This window comes from Oncorhynchus gorbuscha, linkage group LG02 (assembly GCF_021184085.1).
Source record: "Oncorhynchus gorbuscha isolate QuinsamMale2020 ecotype Even-year linkage group LG02, OgorEven_v1.0, whole genome shotgun sequence".
NCBI classification, from domain to species: domain Eukaryota; kingdom Metazoa; phylum Chordata; class Actinopteri; order Salmoniformes; family Salmonidae; genus Oncorhynchus; species Oncorhynchus gorbuscha.
The window spans coordinates 79925061-79938419 of record NC_060174.1 but is presented as its reverse complement, the minus strand read 5'-3'; the positions used below and the strand labels follow the sequence as shown (position 1 = coordinate 79938419).

General features: G+C 43.3%; 1 protein-coding gene across 1 annotated transcript in view; it reads left to right on the top strand.

Annotated features, from left to right (window-relative positions):
- The first annotated feature begins 94 nt into the window (after positions 1-94).
- Positions 95-13359, top strand: part of LOC124010601 (transmembrane protein 211-like) — a 171713-nt gene continuing 158448 nt past the window's right edge. The window contains exon 1 of the mRNA XM_046323257.1: positions 95-872. Coding sequence (XP_046179213.1) covers positions 555-872 — 318 coding nt within the window. The 5' untranslated portion in view covers positions 95-554. The remainder of the gene's footprint in view (positions 873-13359) is intronic.

Here is a 13359-nt window from a genome sequence, read left to right as displayed (position 1 = left end):
GCAATGACGCGCGCGCCAACGTGGACACCTTTGTTGTGTTGCCCACTGGTTACCACGCGTAACCAAAACCACGGCTTCTCCTGCTGAACAAAGCGCGGCGACTCAAATCCCCGGACCTATAGACAGCAACTGCAACACTAACATATGTTTTATTTTGCGTTTTGAGTCAAATAAATTCGATTAAGATAATTTGATGGTCGCCGCATGGAAATATGGAACTATCTACGGAATGACAGTTGCGCAACTCTGTTTCGGGTGTGACAAACAGCATTTGTGTCCTGCCGTGACTCGTATTTCTAGATTCTCAAGTATAGTCGCGGATAGCCTATTTAAAGGAGACATTACTTGTTGTTGAGGTGGCAGCTTGTTTACCGAGAAGTGCTCATGTTTGACTCTTTTATGAAATCACGAGCCGATGTGTGGGTCACTGAATTATCCCTTTAAATCATCACGGATAACAAATTGTTAACTAGTTATTTTGCTGCAGGAGGCTGCTGGTGTAACATTTGTTGGGGAGAGCTTCAGTTGATCTCTTCTGGGTGTGTGAGCTCCAAATGCATTCATTGCTGGATCGGAAGAAGAAAGAAGCCGGGGTTGGGATCGATCTGTCTCTGAGCTACTCGTTGCCCCAAGCTGCGAGGATGTTCAGCTGTGTGGGCTGCTTTTGGGTCTTCCTGTCCTCCGCTCTGGTCGCTATTTGTAGTTTCAGCTTTATATCATCTGCGTGGATTGTCAAGGACCATCTGAAAAACAAGGACTCGGTGAGCTTCGGCTTACTTTGGCACTGCTCGGAGTCCCTGGACCATATGTACAGATGCTACACCTTCGGAGGACTCGGGAAATTCGCTGAGATTCCATCCAGCTCGTGGCAGGTACATGATCATACATGGATCATACATGCAATACTTGAATGAATGTGTTATGGTAAAAAATGAGTAAACAATGGCAACAATGTTTATTACATGTTTATTACATCTCAATAATTTAGCAATTACATGATCATGCAGTGGCTTCCAGATTCCACAAAGGATAGTGTTCATTATGTTGTCTGTGATGAGCAAACATACCCCTTTTTGTCTTATTAGACCAGCTGAGAGAGGACTTTGAGCCATTGCTGCTCCTGCATCACTGTCTTGAGTGTATTCAGGACTCCAATATAGTGACATTAGTGTTGTTGATGATGGACATCGCAGCAAGCACAATCAATGAGATTGAACTAAATCCAACCAAAACCATAAACTGAACACTTGCTGAACACTGATCTCCCAAAGGAGTAGGTATAGATTTCCATTAGGTGGTCAAGCTCATAGTCAACAGGTGTTATTCAATTAGTTATGTCACAATGAAAGGTCCTTTCCCTCAGGTGAGACCTGTTGACAAGGCTGGGGTTGAGGATGAACCTTCACAGCAACAGGCTCTCTGGTGCATGGATGGAGAGGCCAGGCCGTGTGCCATCAGTGTCTATGTTGGCTAATCTCTCACCAGCAGAGGGCAAGTGTTTGGCACCTTATCTGGCCGATATATGGGTTTCTATTCTACCACTATTACGGATTAGGTACCATTATTAGGTAGTAAAGTACACTCAGGGAGGCGTAGCTACAGTAGTAATGAACTGTAAAACTAGCAATAAGGACCTGACGTTTCTTATGTTACTATTCATTCTGAGCTAAATTGTTTGTTGGAGCTCAGGAGCTGGGCCATGGTTTGCATGGCAGTTGAGTGAGATGACAGTATTGTAGTGCCATAGGGAATCTCTCACATCACACACTTCCACCTTCAGTAAGTGGTCTTGTTTCTTTAATTCTCAGAGGATAACTGGTTACATAACTACCTCCAGCCACAGACCCAGACACTGGTTACAGTTCCCTAGGATTTCAGGTTTTCCTATTCAGAATATGAATGCTTTGCTTTGACAAAGCATAGCATAGTGCTTCATTTAGTTACGGTCATTAATGGGTCACAAACTATGAGGGAGAGATGCTCTTGCTCCTCTTGTTAAATAGTTGATGTTTTTTAACAATCAATGGTCTTAATGTAGTAGCAGTGATCCAGTTTTGAAAACGTGCCAACAAGGATGAATCTTCAGTCTGTAAACACTAAAAATCTGTCATAAATAGCATTAGAATTCAACATTTTGAAGTCCATTCAAAACAGAATGAGGGCATGTGCTAAGAAAAGACTGGGGTAAAGCTATGGAACCTTGTGCTAAGTTATAATCAAGAGATGGCTGTCTAAGTGACTATGTTGGCTAACTTCCCGCTAAATGGAATGTGTGATTGTGTAAGTTATCTTATTTGCATCTCTGGGGCAGCCAGAAGCATGGGCCCCCCCGGGAGTCCAGTTGCATTGCACCATGGGTATTCCCGTAGAGCTGTTCAGTGCATTCCAGTCCTTTTCATTCTAGATTATAAAAAGCAGGCCAGTTGGACCCACGACCATGCTGTAAAAAAAATTAAACTGCAATATCGCACCAGCTTCCTCAGGAGTTATGATTATGTATGAGCAGGATAAATTAACATATATAATTAAGTGGCAGTTCAGATGTTGTAGCTAGGGGCTGTGTGCAGGAAAGAATCAAATGCGTAGCTACTATAGTTTTCCCACACAGGTAGAAGATGGGGTTTATACTGGATCAGGCAAACAGGTCTGAACAGAGTACACAAAGCAGAGCAGAATGGGTCAATAATTCTAGTACTTTTAGCCCTTCATGTTTTCAAATGATGGAGATTCAGGTGTTTGTGGATAGGAGGTGCTGTATTGCTGATGGGGAATTCCATGTATTTGTGCTGGCAACTAATGTTCCAGGGACCTTTGAAGAGTGTTATCACTTTATTTGAAGGGTTTCATCTCTGGATTTTGACACATTTTGGAGTAGTCTCACCTGTTCAGACAGCCAGGCAATACAGTACCTTTAGTACCCAGAGAGTTGATAACTGAGTGAAGTCCTTCTTGTACAGTGCCTAGTAGAAGTATACACACCCAAAACACAATTACAGAAATGTTATTGCCAACGACACACCAGAATGGCTTTCTAAGAGGGGTTGTTGAGTGGTCTAGTCTCAATTCTGACATAAATTTGTTTGAACATCAGAGATAAGGTTTGAATATTGTTGTCTATCAATGATTCCCAACCATATTTACAGAGCATGAGCAATTTTGACAAAAAGTGAGTGTACAAAACACTAGGAACACCTGCTCTTTCCGTGAGATAGACTATCCAAGTGAAAGCTATGATCCCTTATTGATGTCACCTGTTAAATCCACTTCAATCAGTGTAGGGGATGAGACGGGTTAAAGAAGGATTTTTAAGCCTTGAGACAATTGAGACATGGATTGAGTATGTGTGCCATTCAGAGGGTAAATGGGCAAGACAAAATATTTCATTGCATTTGAACGGGGAATGGTACTAGGTGCCAGGCACATCGGTTTGAGTGTGTCAAGAACTGCATTTTCCCACTCAACAGTTTCCCGTGTTTATCAAGATTGGTCCACCACCCAAAGGTCATCCAGCCAACTTGACACAACTGTGGGAAGCATTGGAGTCAACATGGGCCAGCATCACTGTGGAACGCTTTTGACACCTTGTAGAGTCCATGCCCTGATGAGGCTGTTCTGAGGACACAAGGAGGTGCAACTCAATATTAGGATGATGTTCCTAATGCTTTGTACACACGGTGTATGTTGCCCAAAGTGTTGTGCAAAGTTGGTAGAATCTTATTCAGGTGCTGCCACCAATTATTTACTCTGGGGTGTGAAGACGTACAGCTTTTTATTTTTTTATTTTGAAAGTTTTCCATAATTTTCTTTCACTTTGAAAATATTGACTATGCTTTGTCGATCTGTAGGAAAAACATGAATCATTTTCAGATTGACATTTAAGGCTAAATTTAAAGACTGAATGGGGTGTGCAGACTTTCACTAGGCACTGTACATTGATAATTCTGTGATCAGGTTGGCCCAAGCACAGCATCATAGTATCCCATGCTGCGTCATAGTAGCATAGCATCCCAGCATCACGGCCCCATGACCATTAATAAGTTACGGCCCCCGCCTCACCCCCTCCAGGCCGACACCCCTCATTGGTGTACAAATTCCGCTGATGCTCTTGTCCTCCTTTTTAAAACAACTCCACCTCTCTCACCCACACACATTTACACACACACACTCACTTACACAAAAACACACACAATATGCATCCCGAACACACAGAAACACATACACATGCGCACACAAATATGCACACACACATACCTACAAACACACATACTGTACATATGCATGCATGCGCACATACACACTCACACACTAACTGCCCCCCCCTCCAACATTTACATTACCACCCACAACCATCACCTTCTGTTCTCCTCTGTATATGACAGGTTAAAAGGCCCCCTATCTCAGAAAGCATGGGGTCTGTGGAGTCCATCAGTGAGGGGCTGTGATCAGCTGGCCTACAATGAGAGCTCACACTGGTTTGTGTGTGTACAGAGCCCAGTAAAGGGGACAGAACAAGGAGGGCTTTGGCTTTCTCACACTCCCTCTGTGGCTGGCCAAGATGTGCTCTGGTTCTGTGTTCAATTTCTGTCCTCCCTCCATGCTTTAAAGCCCTGGTTGGCCTGCGCTGCCATCCAGCCTTGGCACTGAGGAGCCAGCCAAGAGATGTGCCAGGCTGCAGCCCTGACTGGCAAGCCTGATAGTGTCTTATACAGTGGCAACTATCTCTGGGATGGAATGAGTGTGTTAAACAAACGGGTTGTAAACACATGCACAGATGTAAGACCTGATCTCATAGAATAGAACACAACCGTGATGCAATGGAATTATACAGTAATTATACTCTATTACGAAGTTATATAAGCAGTCAATATAATACATTTTATAAACAGAATTTTATAGTTTAATATAATATTAAGGAATGAACTGAAACGGAGGGGATTATTAGAATCAACCCTGATTATATCAAGTAATTTCTCCACCTCTCTCATAAGACTGACTGAGTTGTGTTGATGTTATTGTCCTAAAAGCAGCCTGAGTTCTGCCTGCGTATTCTGGGGCAGCGGTTGACAGGTTGGTAGATGTCAGTCAGTCCAGGTATTAGAGGTTGCCAGGTTGGAGGAAGTGTTAGCTAGGGGCTTGTACTCAGACCTGCTGCTTGGTAAAGTGTGAAGGAGGAGGAGGTGGTGCTCGTCTCACCTGCCAGAAGAATTTCACTTCAATAGTTAGTAGTTTAGTGTGCTTCCAGCAGCTGAAGGCTGGTATCGTCTGGCTCCACCCACAGCTGTAAACACTGGCACTGTTGGATTAACCTGGCCCTGTAGCATGCTGGATTAACCTGGCCCTGTAGCATGCTGGATTAACCTGGCCCTGTAGCATGCTGGATTAACCTGGCCCTGTAGCATGCTGGATTAACCTGGCCCTGTAGCATGTTGGATTAACCTGTCCCTGTAGCATGTTGGATTAACCTGTCCCTGTAGCATGCTGGATTAACCTGGCCCTGTAGCATGCTGGATTAACCTGGCCCTGTAGCATGCTGGATTAACCTGGGCCTGTAGCATGCTGGATTAACCTGGGCCTGTAGCATGATGGATTAACCTGGCCCTGTAGCATGCTGGATTAACCTGGCCCTGTAGCATGCTGGATTAACCTGGCTCTGTAGCATGCTGGATTAGTGCTCCGTTTTGACACATCCAACTGCTGTGTGAATGGTGTGTGCGTGTGTCATCTATATGTGAGTGTATCTGTGTGTGTGCGTGTACTTCTACAAAGATTGTCATGGTTGCAATGTAGATGAGTCATGGCCAGTCTCCAGAAACAGTGATTGGAAAATGTAGAAGTTCATCCTCATCTTTTGTTTTTCTTCAGAAAATGTCAGGTTAATACGCCTGAGATTCCCAGGGTTTAGAGGGGCCAGTTGTCAAGCAATCAACTCAACAATGCAATACACAACACCTCTTCTCAGACTTCCATACAGAGCTGCCAAATTATCACATATTGTCCTTTCAGGCATCTTGTTTTAAATACTTAATTTAAGTCTGTGAAAAACACTTCCTTCCTTATATACAGTTGAAGTCGGAAGTTTACATAGACCTTAGCCAAATACATTTAAACTCAGATTTTCACAATTCCTGACATTTAATCCTAGTAAAAATGCCTGTTCTTAGGTCAGTTAGGATCACCACTTTATTTTACTTTATTTATTTTAAGAATGTGAAATGTCAGAATAATAGTAGAGAGAATGATTTATTTCAGCTTTTATTTCTTTCATCACATTCCCAGTGGGTCAGAAGTTTACATACACTCAATTAGTATTTGGTAGCATTGCCTTTAAATGATTTAACTTGGGTCAAATGTTTTGGGTAGCCTTCCACAAGCTTCCCGCAATGAGTTTGGTGAATTTTGGCCCATTCCTCCTGACAGCTGCTGTAACTGAGTCAGGTTTGTAGACCTCCTTGCTCGCACAAGCTTTTTCAGTTCTGCCCACACATTTTCTATGGGATTGAGGTCAGGGCTTTGTGAGGGCCACTCCAATACCTTGACTTTGTTGTCCTTAAGCCATTTTGTCACAACTTTGGAAGTATGCTTATGGTCATTGTCCATTTGGAAGACCCATTTGCGACCAAGCTTTAACTTCCTGACTGATGTCTTGAGATGTTGCTTCAATATATCCACCTAATTTCCCTGCCTCATGATGCCATCTATTTTGTGAAGTGCACCAGTCCCTCCTGCAGCAAAGCACCCCCAGAACATGATGCTGCCACCTCTAGGAGACAGAACGCGTCTCCTTCCTGAGCGGTATGACGGCTGCGTGGTCCCATGGTGTTTGTACTATTGTTTGTACAGATGAACGTGGTACCTTCAGACGTTTGGACATTGCTCCCAAGGATGAACCAGACTTGTGGAGGTCTACAAAAAAAAATCCTATTTCTTTTGATTTTCTCATAATGTCAAGCAAATAGTTTGAAGGTAGGCCTTGAAATACATCCAGAGGTACACCTCCAATTGACTCAAATGATGCCTATCAGAAGCTTCTAAAGCCATGACATCATTTTCTGGAATTTTCTGAAAAATTACTTGTGTCATGCACAAAGTAGATGTCCTAACCGATTTGCCAAATCTATAGTTTGTTAACAAGACACTTGTGGAGTGGTTGAAAAACAAGTTTTAATGACTCCAACCTAAGTGTATGTAAACTTCCGACTTCAACTGTAAAACCCCCCCTAAACATTCATAGTCCATAGCAACAGAACGAAGCTCTGAGTGGAAGTGGAATGCTCTTCAAATGGAATTAACTGAACGTTGGGGTGGGGTTGGACAGTCCAGGCAATGCTTATATCTTTCTGCACTGTACCTATATGGCATCAGGGGAAGGAAGCAATGATGTGCTCCGCTTACATCTGTTAAGGCCCTCTGCCTGCCCAACAAAATGGGGAGTCCAGCCCCAGGGTGTTATCAGAGGCTGCTGCTGCTACTGTAGGTAATAAAATGATGGACGAGGCCTGTCTGTGTGTGAGTGTGTGTGTGTGTGTTGGTCTCTACTCTCGAGGTCCTGGAACCTATCCTTGTTTTGAGAGAGGAAATAAGAAGCATGGCAACTTGCAGGTTGGGCCAAGCCAGAAGCCAAGGTCCCAGAAGGGCCCACATATTACAATGGCACGGGAGTTAATGGATTCCCTGTCACTCCACAAGATATATACCAGTTACGCCCATGCACTTTCACAATGAAGAGTTGCAAAATCTCTCCAAATCGAAAGCACTCTGTCTGTCCTTTTCCTGGTGCAGCCTGAGGCTAAGGTTTTACTCCCTGTAGATTTACTGTTTGCGCTCACCAATGTCTCTGTGTAAGTCTCCTCTCCTCCCCTCCACTCTTTCAGTAGGAGTAGGCCTCCGATTCATGGCTAATGGGATAGCTAGCTAATGGGATAGCTAACTATGAGCTAATCCCATTAGTGGTGAAAGGTATTTGTCCAGGAATGTGTATCTCTACTATAGATGATGTTATGTGGCTTAATGATAGTGTGTCCCCAGCAAACCGGAAACATTCTCAGAACATTAACCATTAAGTTCTAGTTAGGGTTTTATCTAAAATTAGTATGATAACATCCCAAAAACAGTCAGAGAAGGTTTTAGATTAAAATATTTTTTTTAAATTATCAAATATCCTTGGAATGTTCTTTTAACATTCACTAAAATCTGTACATCTGTAACAACTGCCACAAAACATTACCCAAAAGTTCTCATTAGGTTTCCAGGTAATGTAATAACACAATGTACCAGTAATGTTTTCCCAGCAAACCAAAATTGGTTCTGTTGAAGTTTACAGAACATTAGTTAGGTTGCGGCAAATGTTCACATAACACAAAAACTGTCCATTCGTTTTGAAGATTATAATATGTTTGTATAAAACATTCTCCTAATGTTGCAAGAATTGTGGGGACATCATGGCTGTAACTACATATGAGGACATTAGGAAGCAGAGGAGACCGAGAGAGGGGAAGCAGAGAGAGGTTAGTGCAGTGGTTTCCAAATTTGGGGTCGGGACCCTGAGCTGGTCCCCTGAGAAAATCTGTACTAATCTTATCAAACAAGTTTGGAACTTAAATAACTTAAATGTTTTAATATGAACATTTCCACATGACCTATCTTCCCTATAGGCCTACAATAAAAGACAATCAAAATGCAAACTTCTTTTTTTTTCAATCATACTGTTTCGTTTCGTCGCTGATGCTACGTTTCGGTATGAATCATTTCTCATATTTCCCCCCGTTCAGGGGTATACCATTACAATTGTATAGATAATAGGCTGTGTGTTTGTAGATCGACTGAGGTATGTTTATCCCCGTTTTGTTCCGTTTGCGTCCATTTAAGAAACATTTGTCAACAGAATCAACTGAATGAATACACCCCTAATTACATGCAAATACAGGTCACTTTCATAGCAGCCACATAAAAACAGCATGATCACTTTGTTCATTAATTCCTTCTTGCATCTATGAGCTCTCCTCCTCTCACCTGTTCCCTTTGCTTGTGGATTTCAGTGCAGCTGTCTATGACCAGGCAAAACAACTTTCCAAGCCAAACGTTCATATCATAACCGCTACACACAGCCAACATTGATGTCACCATATTAGCTAATGTCCTAGTCAACATAGCTTTTTATTTTTTTACCCCTTTTTCATGATATCCAATTGGTAGTTACAGTTTTGTCCCATCGCTGCAACTCCCATACCTACTCGGGAGAGGTGAATGTCGAGAACCATGCGTCTTCCAAAAACGACCCTGTCGAGCCGCACTGCTTCTTGACACACTGCTCGCTTAACCCGGAAGGCAGCCGTGCTAATGTCGGAGGAAACACTGTGCAACTGGCGACTGCATCTGCGTGCACTGTGCCCGGCCCGCCACAGGAGTCACTAGTGCACAATGGGACAAGGACATCCCTGCTGGCCAAACCCTCCCCTTTTTTGTGGTCGGTCACCCTCTCTAAGCATGAGTGGAAGTGCACCATCCCAAAATGCACTGGATGTGTAATACAGCGATCTAGGAGGAGGTGGAGAAGGGGCTGGAAATGATTTAGACAACAGATGATGAGGTGTTATTTGACAGCTCAGCTTATGTGAAATCAGGTGTGTGTGGTAAGATGCTTCTGTAAGCAGGTTGCTGGAGTCCCTGAGCTGACAAGGTAAAAACCTGTCACTCTACCCCTGAACAAGGCATTTAACCCACTGGTGACAAAACTAATGGCTACAATTGACATCCATCCTGTTGTGGCACTTCTGAATGAATTAAATTCTCTATAGGCTTGACACCATTTCGCTCCACCCTCTCTATGTGTATGTGTGTCTTTTAGTAGGGTTGGGATAAAGCAGAACTCAACTTTCCCTTGTACATTTGTGGACAAAGCCCCAGTTCCTCAGAGCCCATTCATTCCCAACTGAAATCTCATCTATTGCCGGTTTGGTCGTCAGTCGGTCAGTGGTCTGGGTCTGGCTGATGTTGAGCCAGTTCAGAGGGCAATCCAATTTCAAACTAATTTAGCTCATGTGATTGAGACAAACTCAGGCATTTGTCAGTGGGGTCAAATTGTTATAGGCCTGGGATTAGGGATTCTGGGTCAGGATTTGTGGCTTTGAGTGAGTTTGGTGGTGAAGGCAGACATATGGGGTTGCAGGGGGTCAGGTGGCTTTGGGTGAGTGTGATGATAGAGGCAGACACAGGGGGGTCAGGTGACTTTGAGTGAGTGTGATGATATAGGTAGACATATGAGGTTTCAGGGGGTCAATATGCTTTGGGTGGGTGTGATGATAGAGGCCGACACAGGGGGTTTAGGGGGTCAGGTGGCTTTGGGTGAGTGTGATGATAGAGCCAGACAGAGGGGCGTGCAGGGGGGTCAGGTGGCTTTGGGTGGGTGTGATGATAGAGGCAGACACAGGGGGTCAGGTTACTTTGAGTGAGTGTGATGATATAGGCAGACATATGAGGTTTCAGGGGGTCAGGTGGGTGTGATGATAGAGGCCGACACAGGGGGTTTAGGGGGTGAGGTGGCTTTGGTTGAGTGTGATGATAGAGGCAGACGCAGGGGGGTCAGGTGGCTTTGGGTGAGTGTGATGATAGAGGCAGACGCAGGGGGGTCAGGTGGCTTTGGTTGAGTGTGATGATAGAGGCAGACACAGGGGGGTCAGGTGGCTTTGGGTGAGTGTGATGATAGAGGCAGACGCAGGGGGGTCAGGAGGAGTAACACAAGGGGACTGAGATTTAACCTGATGCCTACAGTGTGATGGATGAAACAGGTGGGCCTGAAGGAGATACAGAAGGATGGAGAGATGGAAAGAGACAGAGAGAGATGGAGAGACATAGAAACGGATGCAGGTGTTCTCTTATTAGACATACCACCTGTCGCGACTTCCGCCAACGTCGGCTCCTCTCCTTGTTCATCGCCGCTCCATTTTTCATATATCCATTTGTTTTGTCTTGTTCCCTGCACACCTGGTTTTCATTCCCCAATCAATCCATATGTATTTATTGCTCTATTCCCCATTATATATTTGTGTAAGATTGTTTGTGGTACTTCTATTTTGGAATTGTGGATATTGTTACTTTTTGTGTTTGGGCACATTTTATGTTACTTTGTGCTGTCATTTTGGACCAGAATAAAAAGTGTGCCTGTTCACTACACTCTGCTCTCCTGCACCTGACCTCCAATACACACTCCTAACACCACGAGGGGACCAATCCTTTGTATGTATCCCTATGTGGCTGTTACGTCATATACTGTACAGGCAAATCTCACTCACTTCTTATTTCAGAACTAGAATGAGAAATGTGGCAAAAGAAATAGCTTTATGTAACTTGTATTTTGCTGGCTGAATTCAACCCACTGCAGCAATTGCATCAACTCTGTCTCTCGCATCCTCAAATTAGTATCTTCCTCTGCTGAATTTTTACTCTTTGCTTTTGTTATATTTAAGACCATATGGTCAGCAATTCCCAGATAGAAACAGATCTGTGGCTTACTAATCAAGAACAGGGTTGGGGGGATGGAGGAGGTAGAGAATAAATGGAGAGAAACTGAGAGAGATTGCGAGAGAGAGAAAGAGACAGAGAGAGAAATAGGAGAGACCGACAGAGAAGGATGGAGAGGGAGAGAGAGAGCGATGTAGAGAGTGACTCAGGAAGCTGCTGAGTCAGGCTGTTCTGCGTGTCTGCTGTCCATTTGTCTACCAGCATGTCATCCCACCGCCTGCCTCCATTGTAGACCCAGAGGGTAGTTTATGTATTGATTTAACAGGCAACGCTCAAACATTTCTTTTTCCATAAATGAAAGATAGCTCACTTGACTTGATGCATGGAGCCAGGTTCAGGTTGTAGCCGTGAGCTAGTCTCCATCAGTAGTCACTGCACAGAGGCCAGGGATAATGGAGGAAAGCAAGAGGGGAAAATAACACTTCAGCACTAATGCTGTAAATCACCCAACAAATGTTGTACAAGGTTGATGTACTGTAGCCAGCATCTAAAAGAGGGAGAACAGCATTTCTTTTTGATTATATCATCTTGAATTATAGATGATTTAGGGAGGCCCATGTGGGCCCTCCATGGCTGTCTCTATAGAAATTGGATCTAGCTCTCTCTCTTTCTCACTACCCAATGAAAAATATCAAACATGATTTTCGGGTTACTCTTCTAAAGCGCTCAAACACAAAGTGCTTCAAAGCCTTTTTTAACATCTTTAAGAGTCAGGCGATTCCTGCAGCTTGAGAATTATTTTTTAAAATTCTTTAGGAGTAGAATTCTGTAGAGCTAAATTAACACTACATGTAGGTAGAGGGGACACAACCTATTTAGCTGATATTTGAAATATATACAGCTAAATGTCCAGTATATCTACCTGTTGTTGTCAGAGCAACTCAGGAAGCCTGGCAAATTAAGCATTTGAAAGTATGATTTGCTGGAGGCGTTTCTGTAATCCATCCTTGCTCGTTTGTTATCATGACACATTCAGGTAATAACCACAAGTGTAGAGCTGACTCTGGTTGTTTCTGAGGTAATCCACAGCAAGGAGTTTGTTTGTAATCTATTCCATTTTTTAAAATACCAAAACAAAACCTTTGACAACAACTTTAAACAAGACAGCCACTAATGATTAACTCTTTAACACAATGGCCTAAAATAAAATGAGTGTTCTCAATTATTTTGATTTCAAACAACAAAAAAGCAAGTAGTTAATCCACTACCAATTTGCTCATATTCTGTGTAGATCCCAGTAGGGAATAGTGCAGTGGTTATAGTCTGTCAGTAACGGCTGGATAAGATGAGTTTTATTCCCAATTTATCCCAGACCTCTAAACACAACAAGTTAACTCTGATTAATTAAGCACCCAGCACATAGTGACAAACCCCTCCTTTACGGCTAAGGTTCCACAGCGTATTGTTGTTCAGTTGCATCATTTCCAATCGAAATGATGAGAAGATTCTCTCTCTCTCTCTCTCTCTCTCTCTCTCTCTCTCTCTCTCTCTCTCTCTCTCTCTCTCTCTCTCTCTCTCTCTCTCTCTCTCTCTCTCTCTCTCTCTCGCTCTCTCTCTCTCTCTCTCTCTCTCTTCCTCATAAGGAAATTATGTTACAAGCTGATGCAACTTTGTTTCAAACCCAGCAATTCAGTTAATTTACCTCTGTGTAGAGCATCTAACCTCGAGACATGTCATGATTTCTGATAGTATGACGGACTCCAAGGTTCCTCTTTGTAATGATTTCTGAAAGTATGACGGACTCCAAGGTTCCTCTTTGTAATGATTTGAAAGTATGACGGACTCCAAGGTTCCTCTTTGTAATGATTTTGATAGTATGACGGACTCCAAGGTTCCTCTTTG